Below are 21,696 nucleotides of genomic sequence, written 5' to 3'. Positions count from 1 at the left end.
TTTTTTAAATCAATAGCTAAACAGGACCACTGTGTAGCTTGCTGGTTGGCCCACCTCCTTTTTTTTGTGAAAAGCCTCTATTTTGGCTCTTTCCAGTTGTGAGTTTTGTGTGTGTAAAATCTAAGTTTTTCTTTTTTGTTGTTTTTTTTTGTTTTTGTTTTTCGAGACAGGGTTTCTCTGTGTTGCCCTGGCTGTTCTGGAACTCACTCTGTAGACCAGGCTGGCCTCGAACTCAGAAATCCACCTGCCTCTGCCTCCCAAGTGCTGAGATTAAAGGCGTGAGCCACCATGCCTGGCTTTTTTTTTTTTTTTTTTAAAGATATATTTATTTATTGTATGTATACTGTAGCTGTCTTAAGACACACCAGAAGAGGGCATTGGATCCCATTACAGATGGTTGTGAGCCACCGTGTGGTTGCTGGGAATTGAACTCAGGACCTCTGGAAGAGCAGCCAGTGCTCTTAACCACTGGGCCATCTCTCCAGCCCCAAATCTAAGTTTTTCTGTGGGTTCTAACTCTGAGGCATTCACATCCAGCACCCCAGTTGGGTTTACTTTCTTCAAGAGAGTTGAAACCTTGTTTCGCTGTGGCCTTTCCTCAGCCTGTGGCCTAGTTTCCTCTCACCCTGCAATGTAGTATCAGTGTGTACAAGGAGTTTGATTGTCAGGGGCTGCATAGCACTACCGGGGAAAAGAGAAATTCAGTGCCAAGACTGACAAAGTCAGAAAACAAATGGCAGTGTCAGGATGATTTCGTATATCCCTGGCCAACTGGTAAGATGGTTGTGCTGGCTAATAGGCTCCAATCAACTCCATGGGTTATTGGTGCCATTTGCTTCCTGTGACTGAAAAGTGCTGCATTCTAGCTGTGTTCCTGCAGTGGAGGGTAAGTGTTCAGTGCTATTTACTTAAAACGTTCTAAAGTTGATAAATGACAAGTACTTCACTGTGGGTAAAGCTTGTAAATCTAGCCCCTATAGAAAATAACAAGCCGACAGCACTTAGTCGTGTTTATAGAGTTGATACACATCTGTCTTTTGATACAGGCGCATCACATATCTGTGACATCACACTGCAGCCTGTTAATGGAACGGCAGCAAGCACAGCCACAGCCAAGCAGCTCCAAAGGCTCCTTCCAGCCCCACTGCCTGAAGGGCACTCTTCTGTGCCTGTCTTCTTTTTGGAAACCACCCTCTTTACTTCTGGAGAGTGAACACCTGCCTCAGCCTTTTTTTTTCCTCTTCTCTAGCCACGATCAGGGAGGAGGGCTGCAGATGGAAAGAGACAGGTTTAAGTGTACACTCATGAAAACCAGAGACTGTTCTATTTTTGACACACTGTTCAGAAAGGACTATATACCTAACTTTAAATAAATAAATAAATAAAAGCCTACAAATGCCATATACTACACAGCTTGGCTCCTTGACTTGACTAGGAACAGTGAGGGAATAAAGAAAGAATAGGTACTAAAGAAACAGCCAAGGTACACAGAAAAGCTGGGCTTCCGTGGTTGTGTGTGCTCTGATGGCGCACTGCATTGAGTGCGGCAAGCTCTGCATGTTTGTTATGTACACATAGGGTAGGTAGCTAGTCTTGGTGGGACATGCTTATAGACAAGAAGTCTCAGGCTGGAGGAAACTGGTCAATCATTTTTAAACATTGGCATTTGAAATAGAGGAAGGTTTTGAATTCTAAGCCTCACAATTGTGGAAAGACATTCCCAAATTCCAGTGGGTCTGAGGTATTGATCGTAGGCATGACCATGCCAACAGTACACACTCAGGAGTTCATCTGTCTGCTGTTTACATATTCACTCAATTCAGGCCTCCTCAGCTGCCTGCATCCAGGGCTGGTAAGATTACTCCATGCGTAGAGTTGCTTGATAACCTGATATTTTCTTTAAGATTTATTAATTTTTCTTTGTGTTTATTCATGTTTTGCTTGCATGTGTTGTATGTGCACTGCATGTGTATATGCTGTTTATAGATTCAGAAAAGGGTGTCAGGATCTCTTGGAATTGGAGTTAAGGACAGTTGTGAGCTGCGTTGCCATGTGGGTGCTAATAACAGAACCTGTGTCTTCTGTAGGAGCAGCAGTGTTCTTTTTTTTGGGGGGGGGGGGGGGGTTCGAGACAGGGTTTCTCTGTATAGCCCTGGCTGTCCTGGAACTCACTCTGTAGACCAGGCTGTCCTTGAACTCAGAAATCCGCCTGCCTCTGCTTCCCGAGTGCTGGGATTAACTGCTGCACCATTTCTCCAGTCCCCTGATGATCTTAATTTGGTCTGCAGGATCCACATGGTGGAAGGAGAGAACCAACTCCCTCAAGCTGACCTTTGACCTCTACATTTTTGTGTATACCCCCTCCCCAAATAAATGGAATTTTAAAGATTATTTTAGAGGTCTATAGAGCCATCTAGTGCCACCAAGATGATTTATTTGTCAGATAAAGGTGCTTGCCACCAAACATGATGACCTCAATTCAAAAGGTTTGGGGCCCAAATGGTAGAAGGAAAGAACTAACTTTGACAAATTGTCCTGTGATCACATGCAATCACATATGCATGCACACAAATAAACAAAAATGTAACAACAAAAAAAGGAAGGTCTATCATTATGTAAATGTAGGTCTGAAAGGCTTATGTGCCTGTCATCAGGTGTCAGAAACACTGTTTTTTTTGCTCCACAGTTCAGGCTAGCTCAGAATTTGTGTCCATCTTCCAAAGGGCTGGGATTACAGGCTTGTGTCATCAAGCCCTGGCTAGGAATATTTTAATAAGAAAATAAATAGGAGACACATCCCATTCATCTTGGCTTCTATTCGTGCTATTGTTATATGCATCTCTGCTTTGATCTAGTGTCCTGACACAGCCCGGTCCCAGGTCAGTTGTGCAGAATGAGAGTTGTCACATGTACCAGGCCCAAGCTACATATTCAGCCCTGCATTGAACATTCAGTGCTGCAGATTGGAAATCATGCTGTTTGTCATACCCTAGAAAAGTGCAGAGAACATTCCTTTACTTTGGAACAGCTTGGACCCAAGTGCAGACACACTGTTCCTTCAAGCTGGCATGACCTTCCTTTTGTCAGCTTTCTCCACAAGACCTAGATCAGCCAGTGTCTCCTCAGTGAAGCTCCCCTCCCTAAAGTTTCCTGGGCACAGCCTGTTCTGTTAGCACTTAGCAGATTTGTTTTTCCTTATTCATTTACCTGTCTTCCGTGTCAGACAGGAACAGGGACTGTGTCTTGTCTTGAATTCATCATTTATCTCCTGTGCTGAGCACAAAGACTAGGATGTAGTGGGTGCTCAATAAATGTTTGTCAAATGAGTGATAGTATGGTTAGCTCAATGAGAATTGATGGTGCCCTTTTCCACCTGTCATCCATCACTGTGGTATGAAGTGGGGCCGGGAGGCCTTAAGCAGCACACACTTGAGAATCAAAGGAGGGAGGCAAAGTGAGAATTAAGAAGAGCTACCCCTTATTGAGTGTTTATTTGCTCTGGGCCCAGCACTGTCTTAGTCTTTTTTCAATGTATGAGTGCACTTAATCCTTAGATCAATCTGTTAAGACAGGTTCTGCTTATTCTCCTTGTAAAAGCATAAGGAAGTTCAATAACTTGCCCAAGGTCACACAGCAACAGCACTTGAGATAAATACTGGTGCAGATTAGTCACTTATCTATACCTTTTTGGCTGTTTCCTAGAAAGAAGCCCTGAGATCTTGAGGTATCCAACTTGTGTAATGATTTAACTTGCCTTCTGTATGTCTGTGTTCTATCCTATAGCACTCAGGCTGACATTGAACTCAGTCCTCCTGCTTCAGCTTTTGAGTGCTAGGATTGCAATTGTTGGTGTGTGCCAGTATGTGTAGCTGTAGTTCAGTTCTCATTTTTTTCATATCTGTGTGTGTGTGTGTGTGTGTGTGTGTGTGTGTGTGTCCCAAGTGCAGACACATGCCATCAGGCTGGCATAACCTTTTGTCAACCCCTTCCACCCCAAGACCCAGCTTAGCCAGTGTGTCTCCTTAGTGAAGACCACTTCCCTCAAGTCTCCTGGGCTTGAGAGGAAATCTCTTTCCTCTTGCCACCTGAGGACCTCCTCTTGGTCCTGAGGGTCAAACTCAGGTGATCAATTTGGTGGCAGGGTGCCTTTACCTTAAACCGTTTCACTGGATTACTTTGGTTCTTTTGTAAGTTCAGAAGTATTTTCCAGTAAAACTAAAATACTTCATTTCCCCTAAGAACCCTTTTTGTTCTAGACCTTTGTAGAAACTGTTCTCTCTGTAACACCCTTTCTTGCTGTCTTCTTCAAACCCAATCTTGCTCTTGGCTTCTCTTTTCCACCATGAGTCAGTCTAGATGTCATTTCTGTGAAAAGGGGGTTTTCTTTCTTAGGAGTCCCAACAGTCCCTGGGTATCCCTGTCATATCAATTGTTTCAGTGTTGAAAACCTCACTGTGATGATCATCTGTTCTTGGCTGACTTCTGCTCAAAACTGTAAATGTGAAGACTTGTCCCTTGTTACCATCGATCCTCTGTACCTTAAGCACCCCTGTCCTGGACACACTGTGTGCTCACTGTTTGTCCTAGACACACTGTGTGTTCACTGTTTGTCCTAGACACACTGTGTGTTCACTGTTTGGATAAGGGATGGATATATGGGCTAGCTATGATCTAAGTCTCTGAGCCTTGAGTTTTAATGTCACTTAGTCAGTCATATTAGATGCTGCTGTAGGATGTCTTGTGTACTCTGTGTACTCTCCATTGGTCACTGGGGATGATGACTAATGCCATTCCTAGTTAGAGATGCCTACAGTCTACAGAGATCTTCCAATGACAGTGAGTCATCTGAGCATCAGCATAGTGCAGTACCAGACAGGGAAATAATCATGCTCAGGCAAATCGATTTGTACCAAGAAGGCCAAGCATCTCTTCCACAGCAACTCGACAACTCTCTAGACCACCTCTGGCCAACAGTTCTTGTTTGTACAGAAACAGAAATTCAAAAAAGGAAGATAAAGGAGATCTTATACATTTGAGAAAGAACATGTTGAAAAGCAATGCCTTTTATAGGTGGAGATTAACCAAACAGAAAACTTGTAGGTCTTTTTGTTTTATTATTGTTGTTTTTGAGTCTCTGTGTATAGTCAAAGCTCACTTCCTCCCTCGACCTCTCAAGGGCTAGGATTCCAGGTGTAACCCAACATGTCTGGCAAAACAAACAAACAAACAAACACAAACACCAAAACAAAACTTACTAGACAAAATATTTTCTTTTGTTTTGGAATGAGGTCCCACTATACTACCCTGAACTATCTTGAACTCCTGGGCTTAAGTAATCTTCCTGTCTCATCTGAGAATGTTTTGTTTTATAAGTGAAGGTCTTTTAAATTTTTTTTTTTTCTTTTTCGAGACAGGGTTTCTCTGTGTAGCCCTGGCTGTCCTGGGACTTAATTTGTAGACCAGGTTGGCCTTGAACTCAGAAATCTACCTGCCTCTGCCTCCCAAGTGCTGGGATCAAAGGTGTGCGCCACCACTGCTCGGCTTTAATTTTTTAAAAAATTTAAATTTATTTACTTTATGTCTGTGTGGGAGCCCATATATGAAGATCAAAGGATTAGTTGTGGGATTAGCTCTCTTCTACTGTCTTAGTTAGGCTTTTACTGTTGTGAACAGATGCCATGACCAAGGCAGCTCTTATACTGACATTCAGTTGGGCCTGGCTTACGGTTCAGAGGTTCAGTCCAGTATCATCAAAGCAGGAGCATGGCAGTGTCCAGGCAGGCATGGTGCAGGAGGAGCTGGTTCTGAGCTTCATCTGGAGGCCACTAGGAGAAGACTGGCTTCCAGGCAGCTAGGAGGAGGGTAATAAAGCCCACAGTGACACACCTACTCCAACAATAGTGACACTCTCACTCCCTGGGTCAAGCATATACAAACCATCACACCTACCTTGTTGTCCCAGAGAAGGAACTGGGGTCTTTAGCTTTGTGGCACATGCAGCTGAGCCAGCTCCTAGCCCAGAGAGCTTGAAGCTTAAATGTCTTTAAGGCATCTCTACCTTGCTTGCTGTGGGTTTTGGTTTTGGTTTTGTTTTTGAGACAAGGTAGACTTGGTTGACTTGGAACTTACCATCTAGACCAGGCTGGTTTTGAACTCAGAGATCTGCCTGCTTTGGCGTTCCAAGCTGGGATTAAAGGTACATACTACCAGGGTACTTGCTTTCTTTAGGCAGCTTGTCTAAAACTCAGTTGCTCATCTCTTTCCCCCAAACGTGTTGCTTTTTCTGTGTTCCTTCTCTCTTTTCCCTGCGATACCAGGTGTTCACGCTGGAAATGAAGGTAGGTGTCCTTTTTAAATTTTTCTCCTTCTAGCCTGTTTAAATGTTGTTCTGGGGCTGCCTCCTTTCCAGTCCCAGGCTATTTCTCTCCTACTGCCTTTTTTTTTTTTATTAGGTATTTTCCTCGTTTACATTTTCAATGCTATCCCAAAGGTCCCCCATATCCACCCCCCCAATCCCCTACCCACCCACTCCCCCTTTTTGGCCCTGGCGTTCCCCTGTACTGGGGCATATAAAGTTTGCAAGTCCAATGGGCCTCTCTTTCCAGTGATGGCCGACTAGGCCATCTTTTGATACATATGCAGCTAAAGACAAGAGCTCCCGGGTACTGGTTAGTTCATATTGTTGTTCCACCTATAGGGTTGCAGTTCCCTTTAGCTCCTTGGGTAATTTCTCTAGCTCCTCCATTGGGGGCCCTGTGACCCATCCAATAGCTGACTGTGATCATCCACTTCTGTGTTTGCTAGGCCCCGGCATAGTCTCACAAGAGAGAGCTATATCTGGGTCCTTTCAGCAAAATCTTGCTAGTGTATGCATCCTACTGCCTTCTTGATGACAGGAGAAGTCTGCTCTGTGCTCTTGTCCAGACTGCAACTGTTCCTTCCCGGCAACTTTTCCTTACCCAGTAGAGTACAGGCAGAAAGCAGATGAGTCCTCAAAGCCAAAGGCTGAAGTGAGCCACCTGCTCCAGCACACACCCACTCCTGAGGCTGGCTGTCAGTTTTAGCCTCATCGGATACGATTGTGGTTTTTGGTGGTGGTGGTTTTGTTGTTATTGGTGATGGTGGTAGCTTTTGTTTTGTTGTTTTAAGATAGAGTTCCTTCCTCCATCACTGAACCTCAGCTGTTCTTCAGCTCTCTTCTGCCCTGAGTTCTTGCCTCTTTCTCCCACAAACAGCCTCTTTCCATCATTGTATAGCCTCGGTGTGTGGCTGAGCATACTCTGGTATGCTCTATAGTACTTGTTGGAAAATGGACTCTGATCTCACAGAGCAATAAATGAGCTATATGACTCTGCTGGGAAGGGCTTCTGTTTCAGTATTGCTCACTTACTGGCCAAGGTAGGGACAAAAGATTGAGTGATTGCAGAGCTGGGAAAGTGTGTTTGTGAGACTAGGTTTGCCTATCATGAAAAGGGGGGTCAGATAATTGGCGACTCGGTTTACTCAAGTTAACACTGAGATCGTGGGCCGGGCGTGGTGGTGCACACCTTTAATCCCAGCACTTGGGAGGCAGAGGCAGGCAGATTTCTGAGTTCGAGGCCAGCCTGGTCTACAGAGTGAGTTCCAGGACAGCCAGGGCTACACAGAGAAACCCTGTCTCGAAAAACCAAAACCAAAACAAAACAAACAAAATCAACAACACTGAGAGCGTGGATTCACAGGGGGTGAGGACTGAGGCACATTTCCAGTTCTGATAGCTGATGTTAAAATATAAGTAGGAAAAAAATGTAAGTAGGGCATTCTGAATTGTTCTGAGAATTGTTCCTCTTTTTACTTTATTGCAAGCTCCATGGGGGCAAACGCATTGTCTTTTTGCATTTAACAAAAATAGGTCTGCATTTTTAAAAACAAACAAGTAGAGGAGCATACAGAACCCTCAGTAATGCAGTATTATGTTAAGGTTTGCAGCTCTCCAGGATGCAGCCTCGTTCACTGCCCGGAAGCTTTCCTTACAGCTCTCCCTCTGCTGCTCATCCTGCTTCTTGGCAGCCCTGTGCCAAGGCCTGACCTGGCTATGCCTGTGAGTGAGGCTGGATCGGAAGTGATGTCCTGATCCTCTTGGTCCTTAGATACTTAACTTCTTCAAGTTAATGCCTGTTTTTTAGTGGCACGTTATCTTGTGGCAAGGTAGGCATCTATAGTTCATATACCGTGTCCTGCTTAAAATAGAGACAAGCGGACAATTGGCATTCTGAAGCTTCCAGTTCTCCAAAAGAACATTTTTGTTTCCCAAGACAGGGTTTCTCTGTGTAGCCCTGGCTATCCTGGACCTCACTCTATAGACCAGGCTGGCCTTGAACTCAGAAATTCGCCTGCCTCTGCCTCCCGAGTGCTGGGTAGGCACTCGGCTGGTGGTAGAGGTAGGCAAGATGGCTGGTGCGGGGCTGGAGAAATGGCTCAGTGGTTAAGAGCACTGACTGCTCTTCCAACAACCACATGGTGGCTCACAACTATCTGTAATGGGATCTGGTGCCCTCTTCTGGTGTGTCTGGACAGAGCAATGGTGGTGTACTTATATACATAAAATGAATAAATAAATCTTAAAAAAAAAAAAAAGATGGCTGGTGGGTAAAGCTGTCTACTCAGATTTGCTCTTCAGAGCCATAGAGAGCTCTAAGGAGAGAACCACTTCCACCATGTTGTCCTTTGAGCTCCACATACTCACCATGACACACACCTGACACAAGCATCGAGGTCAGCCTCTGCTTCCTCAGGAGCTGTTCACCTTGTTTGTGCTTCTAATTTTCCTCCCTCCCTCCCTTCCTCCTTTTCTCTCCCCTCCCCCTCCTCCTCCCCCCTCCCCCTCCTTTCTTTCTTTCTCTATTTGAGTGCGTGCCATGGTTTGTGGGTCAGAGGGCAATCTGGGCAGGCAGTTCTCTTCCTCTACCATATGGATTGAATTCAGGTTGGAGGTGTTCAGACTTGACAACAGCAAGAGCCCTTACTCAGAGAGCAATTTCGTGGACCCCCCCCCCCCCCTTTAAGCTAGATTCTTACTGGGGCCTGGAGTTCTTTTATTAGGCAAGTGAGCTCTACCCCTTAACCCCCCCCCCCCCACACACACACACACACACTCTACTCCACTCCTTCAGTGCTGGGATTACAAGGTTGGGCCACCACAACCATGGGCTCTCATGCTAGTGAGACAAGCACTTTACTGACTGAGCTGTGTCCCTGGTGGGTAAAGGTTTCTAATGGGGGTGGGAAAGAAGCAGATGCTTCTGCACTCAGGTGGCTTCATCTCTCCCTTACAGTTGAACCTTGGTTGGTCATACATGTGTTTCATATGATCATAACTGTACTCAAGTGTTGTTGAATGTTTATCTCATGCATGGGGTAGTTGGGGTGGGTAGCCATCAAACAGTAGCTAAGAAGTAATATAGGAAAAACCTAGTTAACGTAAAGCCACTAGGTGGCAACATTTACTCAGCCGCCCTGCATCCTCTTATCCTAATGAAGACGTCTTAGCTTGCTTTTTCCAGCTACACCATTGAGTAGCAGAGAAAAGGTTTAGCAGAGATTCTTTAAGTCCTTTTGAAAGTGCGACTATGGAATAGACATATTATAGTATTTTTGTGTGCTTTTTATTAGATATTTTCTTCATTTACATTTCAAATGCTATCCCAAAAGCCCCCTATAACCCAACCCCCCGCCCTGCTCCCCAACTCACCCACTCCTGCTTCCTGGCCCTGGCATTCCCTGTACTGGGGCATATGATCTTTGCAAGACCAAGGGCCTCTCCTCCCAATGATGGCCGACCAGGCCATCTTCTGCTACATATGCAGCTAGAGACACGAGCTCTGGGGGTACTGATATTTGTGGTTTTTTATTGTGTGGGTTAGGACACTGAACATTTAGAATTGTTCTTTGTGACATGAGTAACTGCTTGGGTCTAGCCAAGCATCCTGACAGAGGCCTGCAATTGGCCTATTGACTCATTGTTTTTCTGTTCTACAGTTTGTGACTTTGGGTACAGTTTCCATATATTTAATTTTTTCTTAGTAATACTGTTTGTTTGTTTTTCCAAGACAGGGTTTCTCTGTGTAGCCCTGGCTGTCCTGGAACTTACTTTGTAGATCAGGCTGGCCTCGAACTCAGAAATCTGCCTGCCTCTGCCTCCCCAGTACTGGGATTAAAGGCGCGCACCACCACGCCCGGCTCAATACTGTTTTGTTTTGTTTTTTTTAAGTAAAAAAATTCTTACCTTTTATCAAAAGACAGAGTCACGATTAAAAAAAAAAATCAACAAAAAAATCTCAAGGGAATTAGTGTCTCACCAACTAGCCATCTTCCTGGGCTAATTCTGGAGGCTTGACTCTCCTAAATGAGGCTGCTTATTTACCAGGTTTCCTAAATTAGCAGCTTCAGGGATATTGAAATCTGTATGGAACTGTCCAAGGAGATATTGTGTGTGCTCCGCAGCAATTAAGCCATTAAGCTGTAATTGGTATTTTCCCACTCATGGTTTTGTGTGGGAAGCATTAAAATTATTTGGGAATTCAGTGTTCATCAGCCATTTTGGTGACAGAGGAGAGTGCTGAGAACAATTGTGTGTGTGAGCCCATTGCGATTTTTGCTTACAACATCCCTGCCTGTTGGTTTGTTATATTGCAGATGAAATGGAAGGGGAAGGACCTGTTTGATTTGGTGTGCCGGACACTGGGGCTTCGGGAAACCTGGTTCTTTGGACTGCAGTATACAATCAAGGACACGGTGGCCTGGCTCAAAATGGACAAGAAGGTTGGGCTAGATCTCAGGGAAACCGGTGGGGGAGGCTTGTGCTTTCTGGGTTTGTTTGTTTGTTTGTTTGTTTGTTTTCCCGAGCACGCACTTAGCTTCACTTATCTTATTTGCTCATTGTTGAGGTGTCACAGGGACATGGCAAAAAAGGGAACAATTTTTTAAATGAAGTCATGTATGTAGAAAGCAGATCCTATAGTCAGGCATTCCTAGCCTCCACAGACTTCCCAGACAAGCAGGGTTCCCCAGGACATTTCCACTATCTTTGTATACTTCAGAACAACAACAACAACAACAACAACAACGGTGTACATCTGTGAGAGATTTTCCTAGGCCTCATATTCTTTAGAGTTGGTTTTTGTTTTTTAACTAGCCTTTGAGAACATGAGGATCCAACTGACTTAACCATTGCTAAGGAATAAAGAGCTGGCGATGACGGAGGCTTTTCCTCCTCAGGGTTCTAAAGCACATGGAATCTAGGTTTCTAGCAAATTGAAGATTTGGAAATGGATATGACTTAAGGAAGCTGCCTTCTAAGGGGTTCATATCCTCACAAAAAGACATGCCCATCCATTTTCCTGGCCACCTGACACTGAAGACAGCTGGAGAACAAAGCCCAAGGACCCCTGATTCCCAAAGTTAGTTCACATCTAACGCTGACCCTAAATGTTGTTTCCCCTATCAATGTTACCCCTGAAGTTATCTACCGCATAATATGATGACCAACAAAAGTCTCTTGTCTTACTAAGTAAGGTATTCAAATTGTGTTCACAGCATGTACATGGTGAACTCCTTCATGCTTAGAACTCCTGTTGGTTGTCAGTTTCAAATGGTCACTCCAGTGATTAGAAACTCAGTGCCACAAAGAACCAGTGTCTAGGAGGGCCACCTAGATTAGGTTTATTTTAAATCCCTTGAGGACAGCCACAGGAATTTGGGCAGGCATGTAGAGAGTTATATATCAGCAACAGTAAAGCTTTCTGTATCTTTTTATGATTCTCAGCAAAGTGAATTTTAAATCATACCTGAGTGTTAGCCAAATGGATATTAGATTGGGGGCATCAGGAGTCATAGAACCTGCTGCTCAAAGGAAATAAATTATGACACATGTTAATGGAGCCTGGTAGCATGTTTATGTCCTGAAATGGAATTCACTCTGGGGACCAGATGGTCCGAGCTTTTCAGGGGATGGGTAGGATTGTTAGAAGATTAAAGGCAATGGGTTATTTACTGCACTGCAAGCATTTTGTGGACATCTCTGGAAGATTCCGGGAACAAAGCATTGCCGTGATGGATATGTTTCACTTCTAGTATTCATAACATGTAAATGATCTGTTTAAGCTGTGTTCCAGTGAAACCTATTAGAGTGGGCAGTAAGAAAAAAAAGAATAAAGGTAGATGTAGTTATTTCAGTCTTCCATAAACGATATGCCCAGGATCTTGGAGTTTTAGATTCTAGCTTGTAACCATTTTCTGTGGCTTTGAGAATCCTGGTGCTGTCACTGTGGCTCCGCTCACCCTGTGGGTTATTGATTGATTTGGTTCAGAACCCCTGCATGAAGTGGATATTATATCCTGCTATGGATGGCTCTGTGAGTGCTTCCAATTGTATAACACACACAGCCTTTAGGAAATGGGAAGAATGTAACGGGAAGGGATTGTCTACCTTCCCTGCAAAGCACGCTTTGAAGGTAATAGAAGGGGCCAGCACAGCATGTCTTCTGCTCTGCAATTCTGCAGGTGTTGGATCATGATGTTTCGAAGGAAGAACCAGTTACCTTTCACTTCCTGGCCAAATTTTATCCTGAAAATGCTGAGGAGGAGCTAGTTCAAGAGATCACGCAACACTTATTTTTCTTACAGGTACACTAGCCCATGCTATCTCCCCCTCCCAACCACCCCTACCGTATTAAGAGGACCAGTCCAGGTATGGTTTCAGAAGCAGACCAGGTGAACCCCTTGGAGTTGACCACAAACACTTCCACACTGCAGAAAATGTTCTGCCTCCAAATAGTCAGTCCTTTGGCTCAGTAATAGAAAAAAGTCTTCAGAATAGAACTTTACCCAAGCAGTGAGAATTGGTGTCAGATGAAATTGCAGAGGTGTGATGATGAACAATAGAGTAACCCAGTATAAATCCTTAGTGAAGATGCATCCCTGTTTCTTCTAGCTAACTTAAAAGTTCTCTGACAGTATAAAGAAAAGCCTCAGAGACTTAGCAAAAAGTTCCTTTAAAGTTCAAGATCTGGGTCATTGAGGCAGGAATTCTGAATGGCAATGACCCTTGGCATGTCCCACTCCTAAGGTGTTTCAGACAACCTGCTCTGTGCTACTCTGGGTATATATTTCATTTCCTCTTTTATTAGAGTGCAAGCCCCTTAAAGAGAGGCTCACTGAATATGCAGTTGGTATTCTTAAGTAAGTTATTGTTCAATCAAACTGAAGAAATAATAGGTGTTCCAGAATTACAGGTTGACCACCTAGAAGCACAGTAAGGTTGTTGGTTTAAGGATGGGAGCCTTGCTTTGTTATAGCCAGAGAGCCCCTCAGTTTCCTGGCTGTCTGTAGTGACTGATGCCCAAGCTGCCTAAGCTCCTGAAGATGCCCACTGTCTATGATGTAGAGGATAGTTACGGGCCATTGATTACATTGGTTTCCCAGAATTATATCTGGCTTTTACCTAATCCTTGTACTGTGGAATCTCCGTGTATTGTGTTCATGATACAGTATGTGAAATGTAATATTACCCTCCAAATGTTGTCTTGTTTTGTTGGAGAAGAGAATCTCACTACATAGCCAAGGCTGGCCTTGAGCTTAAGATCTTTCTCCCTCAGCTTTTCAAGTGCTGGGATTATAGTATGTGTGCCCCCATGCCTGGCCAGATAGTTTCACCAAAGAGATCTGTGTGTGTGTTAGGTTAAAAGGTAGCCCTTTCAGATTGTTTCTGTGTTATGGCTGCTTCTTTATCTCTTTGTAAAGAAACTAGGAGATTTAAAGGTTTCACTGCTTCAGGACAGCTCAGCTTTCAGTTTTTCTTGGCTTTAAAGCCTGGGGGAATTATATGTGTGACCGAAGCCACATAAAGATTCTTTAGGGGTTGGGCTGTAGCTCTGTATTCATGAAGCCTTGGGTTCCAGCTCAGCACTGTATAAACAGAACACAGTGTGCTTTTGTAATCCACAGGCGAATCAGAAATTCAGGGTCATCTTCTGTTCTGTAGAGAACTCAAGCCAGGCTTAAGCTCCACGAAACCAGACTCCCTGTGTTATAAAAATGGCGTTCGTGTGCTTACCTGAGACAGCACTTGTCCCTCCTGTGACTTTGGCTTGATTTTCCTTCGTATTGAAATGTTAGATTGGTTTTGTGACTAAGGAAGGCAACATTTAATACTAGGAATCTGGAAAGACAGTTGGCTTTGTTAGCGTATTCTTACTTCATGTGGCTTTCTTGTCCTTGTGTCTGGAACATCACACATTGCACCACTGTAAGAAATTAGGTGTAATGAGATATGTTAATTCAACATTATGGCTTAGGAATTATATTTCCTGAGCCTCATGTGTACTTAAAAGTTGAATCGATCAAATTTTATTGCTTCCTTTTTCCTTAGAGCAGCACATTGGAAGTGGTGACTTTTTTCTACAGTCATAATTCAGTGGCCTTGGTGACTTTTGTCTTATATAAAGATTTGAAAGTACACTTTATCTCCTGCAGTCCTGGGAAGTGCGCCACAGGCCAACACTGAGACAGAAAGTGCAGCAACCCGCAGCTCTTGTCATGCCGCCACCTTGTCAGTCTCTGCTGTAATCAAACACATCTTTTTCTTGGCGGTGGGAGGAGGACTTTGTTGTTGGTTGGATGGTTTTTCGAGACAGTGTTTCTTTGTGTGATCCTGGCTGTCCTGGAACTCACCTCAACTCAAAGATCCACCTGCCTCTGCCTCCTCAGTGCTGGGATGAAAGGTGTGCACTAGACGGCTGGGCAAGCAGATCTTAATGCAAAAAGACGCAGCTGTCTTACCGATAGCTTCTTAGTGGCTGAACTAGCAACTGGTCTGCAACAGTTTTTTAAAAAGTTCCCTTTGTCGGAAACTCACTAACAGGCTGCTTTGTTCATTTAGGCTAAAGCCCTCATTTAGAATTCTCTGCAGCCATCTGTTGTCGTCCACACATGCCATTGCCTGTCTCCCTCATTCCCCCTTTCAGGTGAAGAAGCAGATTTTGGATGAAAAGGTCTACTGCCCTCCCGAGGCGTCCGTGCTCTTGGCGTCATATGCTGTCCAGGCCAAGGTGGGTGCAAAGAAAGGGAAATGTGCCCTTCTTCAACATTAACTCCACAGGATGGCTATGGTCTTCCATTTCTTTGAATTTTAGGGACTTCAGAACAACTTGCCCCCAAAAATGAGATGTCATAAGGTTTGGACATCTATTGTTGCTTCCTCAACGTCTGTATATTTTGTATATGTGCATGTGTTGTGTACTATGTGACAAGCATATCATTCTAATGACTTACAATTCATTCTAAGTGAATTCATTTAAAAAGATGAATTTTCTGTGTAATCTCATTATGCACATGTGGCTCATTAAATTCATCACATCAGCTTCATTTTATTAGTCAGGAGAAGTGAATTTATGGTCTCTAATTATGATCAAATGAGGCCTTTAGGTCAGCAAGACCCAGATCCTCCATCCAAACTCATCTTTCCAGAGACTGCATTCTTAGAAACCACACTCCTGGTGAGGCTCTGGTGGGCATATTTTGTGCATGTGGCTAGATACTGCAGGAGCTGGGTCTGCTGAGCCTGTCTGACCCAGTGACGCTGTCTCATTAGCCTAAAATCATTCCTTTTTGCATAGACAGTGGACCAGGGGTAGTTGGAGAGGAACATCTTTGAGTATTGGGTTTTCATCCCATCTTTAAGTTCAGGTTGAGTTTCAGCCAGAGTGTTCCATGACCCTTGGATTTCCTACCTCAATCACATTTTTAATGCAACTTCAGATCAAAGCTAGGAATGGCTTGCTTGTCATTTGGGTTGGGAAATGAGTTTTGAAATGTGTATGCTGGTCAGGCCAGTAGAAGCACAGTGAGTTTAATCATTTGATGACTCATTAGTGTCTGCTGAGTAGTCACAAGGATGGAACATGGGGCTTGTTAACTGTCAGATGCAGGCACTAGAGCAACTTCTGCCCTCAGTGATTCTCCAAGGTCATTGGTACCTTCACAGGTAAAGCTGGAGACAGGATCTATGGCTTTAGAGTTGTACTTTCTTTATGCCTTCCTTGAAAAAGGAGTGGTTGAGAAAGCAGAAATGGGCTGTGGTTCAAGTAAAGCAGATGCTCCTTTTGTGCTTTGATGGAGAGCATTGGTAAGAGGAGAGAGGCACCCTTTCAGTCTTGGTGGGGACACAGCAGCCGTCACCACTTTCCTTAGCTCTGTGGATGTGCCCCAGAGCTGACCCTTCCTGCATGCTTTCTCCTGTCTGACGCAAACCCTCAAGGGGACTATCTCAGTCTCAAAGGTTTTGGGTCACAAATTCAAAGGCCACCTGTGTGGGGGCAGAAGGGTCTGCATCATTTTTCAGGACCCAGCAGATGTTCCCTTGAACAGATCTCACTGTAGGAAAGCCAAGTTAGAGATGAAAGTGATTCACAGACAACATATGTGGTTCATATGGAGGCGGGTGCTCTAACTGTTTTTTCCGGTGTCAAATTTAGGAATCTTACAAATAAAGGTACTCTCTAGCCTTTATCTCGAGTCTGTATCCGAGCGTGGTGTGGTGGTGTACACCTTTAAGACTATGCTCCAGACCATCAAGGGCTGGAAAGGAAGACCCTGTTTGCTTTAGGGGAACCAGGGCTTACTATAGCTATGTCAACAGTTTCTCTTGGACTACTCTGCTTAATAGTAAGAGAATATTTAGGGTCGGCTACCTCTTTGTTTAACAAAGAGTCCAACAGACTATTCCAGAAGATACTCCATGAATTAATGGAAGCCAAGACTTGTACAAGCTTGCTTTCCTGGTGACAGGATTCAAGGTTAGAAGAGATGACTGATTTTTTTTTCCAGTCACAGATCTTTTACATTATTTTTATACTTATGGAATGCACAGACGACTTTTTGTTTGTTTTTGTTTTCATGGCCGGGGACTTGAACCCATAGCCACATGTGAGGCAAGTGCTTTACCATATAGTTACCTGCCTCTTGATGACGAGTGAAGCCGACTGGGAAGGAGGGGTAGAACCAGGCTGGAAACCTAGGTGTCTGGGCTGCCTGATGCTGCACTTTGTTCTGCCCCTCACTGTCTAGTGAGGTATGTGGGGGTCAGGCATTAAATTTCACTAAGTTCTAATTTTGTTTACAAGAGAAAACAACTTTATCTGAACGTTTTCAGTAAGCCACAATCTCCTTATATACAGTTTATTTTCTTTCCAATCTTTATTCTTTGGTTTTTTCAAGACAGGGTTTCTCTGTATAGCCCTGGCTGTCCTGGAACTCACTCTGTAGACCAGGCTGGCTTCGAACTCAGAAATCCGCCTGCCTCTGCCTCCCAAGTGCTGGGACTAAAGGCGTGCGCCACCATACCTGGCAGGATTTTACTTTCCAACCTAAAACAGAAACTCTATAGAAATATGGAGGGAAAATGGAATCGAACTCATTAACACATGGAATGTAATTATGTGCAAATGGCATTCGTTACAGTATTTCAGCTGTTGGAATGATGTAGATACACTTAACTTCAAACCATAAAGAAACCATTAACTTCAAGGTATAAATACAAATAAATTTAATCACATGGTTCAGTTAACAAGAACCACATTTCTTGATTCAAGTTTGAGTTATGCTAGAATCAAAAGAATGGACCTATCACATGACAAGTGAGACATTCTTGCAATTTTTAAGCTACCTGTTGGATCTTATATAGACAATTTAGTGTTTCAAATGTGTTTTCCTTTCTTTCTGAAGTATGTTTGTACTGAAAATTACTAGGAGAGAATAGGATAGTATTTATGAATTTTGCTGCTGCCTGTGGACTCTTAACATTCAGAAAGAAGAAGAGAATAGTGGAAGTTAGAGTTGGAGAGGCGGCTCAGCAGTGGAGAATGCTCACTGTTCTTAAATCGGGCCTGTCTGCTTTTCAGCAGCTACAGCTCACAACCCCAGTTCTGAAGGATCCAGTGCCTTTTTGTGATCTCCGAGGAAGGGTTCCTGTATACATGTGGCACACATATACTCACTCTCAAAGGCTCACACATACACATAAAACTAAAAACAAAGGAATCTGGCCAGGCATTGTGGTGCATGTCTTTACTCCTACCACTTGGGAAACAGAGATAGGAGTCAACTCTTGGAATTCTAAGGCCAGCCTGATCCACTTACCCAGTTCTGGGAGAGCCAGGACTACACAAACGGACCCTGTCTTAAAACAAAACAAAACAAAAAACAATGGGACTCTACTCTGAAGTATCAAGGACAGTAGCTAAATGCAATTCAGTTAAGAAATTGAGTGCATATAAAAGCACAGTGGAAGAGCTGAAGATGAAAGCTCATAATGGGGCAGGTCATGGAAGCGTTAGCTGCTGGGTGTGCTGGGCCAGAGAAGGGTTTAGGTTTTGACTAAATATTTGGTAGCTGTGTAATGAATATGTTGATCAGTGCCCAATGTGATGGTATACACCTTTAATCCCAGCTCTTGAGAGGTAGATGTACATGGGTCTCTGTGAGTTTAAGGCCAGCCTGGTCTACATAGCAAATTCCAGGCAAGTCAAGTCTGTCGAATGAGTAAGTCTAGAAACAGGGAAAGAGAGATATCTATTAAAAAGTGATTGTTTTAGTCAGAGACTCTGAGGTTCATACCTCAGGTAGTGGTTGGATATGAGGGTACTAACTTTAAAATGTCTGTGAAGGGCTAGGCATGGTGGTGCAAGCCTTTAATTGTTTGGTTTCTTGGAGACAGGGTTTCTCTGTGTAGCTCTGGTTATCCCAGAACTCACTCTGTAGACCAGGCTGGCCTTGAACTCAGAAATCTGCCTGCCTCTGCCTCCCAAGTGCTGGGATTAAAGGCGTGCACCACCACTGCCTGGCTCAGGATAACTTTCATGAATTAGTTCTCTCACTCCATCATGGGTTCCTAAGCTAGGAATCCAGTCATTAGGTTTGGCAGCAAGTACCTTTGACCACTGAGCTTAGATCACCAGCCAACAATTTTTAAATTTTTTATGCATATGGGTGTTTTGCTTGCATATACATCTATGTACCATGTGCATGAAATGTCCAAGCAGGCCAGAGGAGAGCATCTGATACCCTGGAACTGGAGTTACAGACAGTTGTGAGCTGCCCTGTAAGTGCTGGGAGTTGAACCCGGGTCCTCTGCAAGAGCAGCAAGTGCTCTTAACTGCTGAGCCTTGTCTACAGCCTACCCTACCACCCCAAGAGTTTTATCATAACTGTCAATTTCTCAAAGTGATTGATATTTGCTTAGCTTGTTTTAGGCGTTGTTGTTTTTTTCTTTTTTAAGATTTTTAAAAAATTTTATTTATATGAGTACACTGTAGCTGTCAGACACACCAGAAGAGGGCATCGGATCCCATTACAGATGGTAATGAGCCACCATGTAGTTGCTGGGAATTGAACTCAGGACCTCTAGAACAGCAGTCAGTGCTCTTAACCACTGAGCCATCTCTCCGACCCAGCTTGTTTTAGTTTTAAAAATTGAACATGAGTCTCTTACATCCCCAGCCTTCCCCTTCTTGAATTTTTAAATTTTTTGGTTGTTTGTTTGTTTGTTTGTTTGTTTGTTTGTTTTGTTTTTTTTCGAGACAGGGTTTCCCCTGGCTGTCCTGGAACTCACTTTGTAGGCCAGGCTGGCTTCGAACTCAGAAATCCGCCTGCCTCTGCCTCCCGAGTGCTGGGATTAAAGGCATGCGCCACCACGCCCAGCAAATTTTTTTTAAAAATTTATTTTATGTCCATTGGTGTTTTACCTGCATGTATGTCCGTATGAGGAGGTCAGATCTTGCAGTTACAGCCAGTTGTGAGCTGCCATATGGGTGCTGGGAATTGAACCCAGGACTTCTGAAAGAGCAGTTAGTGCTCTTAACCACTGAGACATCTCTCCAGCTGCACCTCCTCTTATCCCACTTCTTGAATTAAATTCAAGTGATTTATATGGGGCAGTATAAGACCAGGTTTTGTGGCCTCTGAAATGGAGGCAATTTAGGGTTGGTTTTGGTTATTTGTTTGTTTGTTTTGTTTTTTAATGTAGGGTTGCCAAATGATGAATATAACATTAAGCACAGGCCTACGCAGCAGCAGAGCTTTGAAACTCCAACTTTCTTACTTTCAAAGTAAACTCATCTTGATCTCATCAGAATGCTTCTGTTGCATAAAGAAATGAGGAAAAGTCATTTCCATCTAGAGTGGAAAGCTTGCCTTTGTATTTATTGCCACTACACCAGCATTTTCCCCCTTAGTTTTTTAAACAGACATCAAGGTAGCTTTAATGTTGGGAGAGGAGTTGGCCTGGGAAGAAGCCCTTTGAGCAGGATCTCCACTGTTCTGCATTGCTCAGATGTGATATATTTGATCAGTGTAGTAGCTGGGAGCTTGGGATAATTTAATAATGGGGGTCGTTAATCTTGCAAGCCTTTGAGCCCTGAATTTACAACTTTAACTTTACATATCTGCTTACTTTTGCATTAAAATTGGGTTGGCCAGTGTTAAAAGGCTTGCCGATGCTAGTAGTTGCATTTGCAAGAAGTTAATACAAGACACCATAGTGCTCATCCTGACCTCCCAGGATCCAGCACTGACTCCCCAGATGCTTGCCTAGAGTCCTGTACTGTTTGCTTCTTGCTTTACAGGTGAGGAGCTGTGGCTTAAGAGGGTGCCTTATAGCAGCACTCTAGAGATTTCTCTCCAGGGCTCTCATTTCAGAAAGAACTTAGACTTGGAAGGATTTGATTTATTTTATTTTATTTTATTTTATTTTATTTTATTTTATTTTATTTTATTTTGAGGCAGGGTTTCTCTGTGTACCCCTGGTTGTCCTGGAACTCACTCTGTAGACCAGGCTGGTCTCTAACTCAGATCCACCTGCCTCTGCCTCCAAAGTGCTGGGATTAAAGGCATGTGCCACCACCATCTGGCTTTTCTATAGTTAAAGAAAATTATTTTTATTTTATGTCTATGAATGTTTGCCATGGTGTTTGTGTGTGCACTCTGTACATGCCTTGTGCCTAAGGCTTCTCTGGAACTGTAGGCTCCCGACACCCACAAGGTGGCTCACAACCATATCCTGGCTACTATACTGATCAATATATTACATCTAAACAATGCAAACGTAGTGGAGATTCTGTTGAAAGAGTATTTTCATTGGACCAATTCCTCTCCCAACAATAAAGCTACCTTGATGTCTATTTTAAAAACAAAGGGGGAATGATCCAGGTTCAATTCCCAGCACCCACTAGGAGGTTTATCACCTCCTCAGGCACCAGGCACACATGTGGTGTATAGATGCACATGCATGTGAAACACTCATACACATAAAACAAACTCCAGTTCCAGGGGCTCTCATGTTTTCTGGCCTCCCAGGGGCACCAGGTACACACATGGGACACAGGTATACATGCAGGTATAACACTCATACACATAAAATAAAATAAAATAAAAATTTTAAAGAAAAGAGGTGGTTCAATGGGTAAGAGCACTTGCTGTTCTTGCAAAGGATCCAGGTTCTATTCCTAGCACTCACATGGAGGTTCATTACCTTCTCAGCACCAGCACACTTGTGATGTACAGATGCACAAACAGGCAGAACACTCATACACATAAAACAATAAAAATAAATCTAAAAGTTTTTTTTTTTTTTAATTAAGAGAAGAAAAGAGAGCTAAGCCTCTA

At 43.6% G+C, this 21,696-nt stretch overlaps 1 protein-coding gene across 15 annotated transcripts in view; it reads left to right on the top strand.

The window, feature by feature from the left end:
* Nucleotides 1-21,696, top strand: part of Nf2 (neurofibromin 2) — a 91,906-nt gene that overhangs the window by 18,377 nt on the left and 51,833 nt on the right. For 11 of the 15 annotated variants that reach the window (XM_006514569.4, XM_006514572.4, NM_001361677.1 and 8 more), the window contains exons 2-4: nt 10,675-10,800; nt 12,541-12,663; nt 15,003-15,086. In XM_006514569.4, the coding sequence (XP_006514632.1) occupies nt 10,675-10,800; nt 12,541-12,663; nt 15,003-15,086 (333 nt within the window). The remainder of the gene's footprint in view (nt 1-10,674; nt 10,801-12,540; nt 12,664-15,002; nt 15,087-21,696) is intronic. The other 4 variants (XM_006514574.4, XM_006514571.4, NM_001361675.1 and 1 more) reach the window with 1 other exon arrangement.

Source organism: Mus musculus, chromosome 11 (assembly GCF_000001635.26).
Source record: "Mus musculus strain C57BL/6J chromosome 11, GRCm38.p6 C57BL/6J".
In the NCBI taxonomy this organism is placed as follows: domain Eukaryota; kingdom Metazoa; phylum Chordata; class Mammalia; order Rodentia; family Muridae; genus Mus; species Mus musculus.
This window is presented reverse-complemented; position numbering and strand designations above follow the sequence as displayed.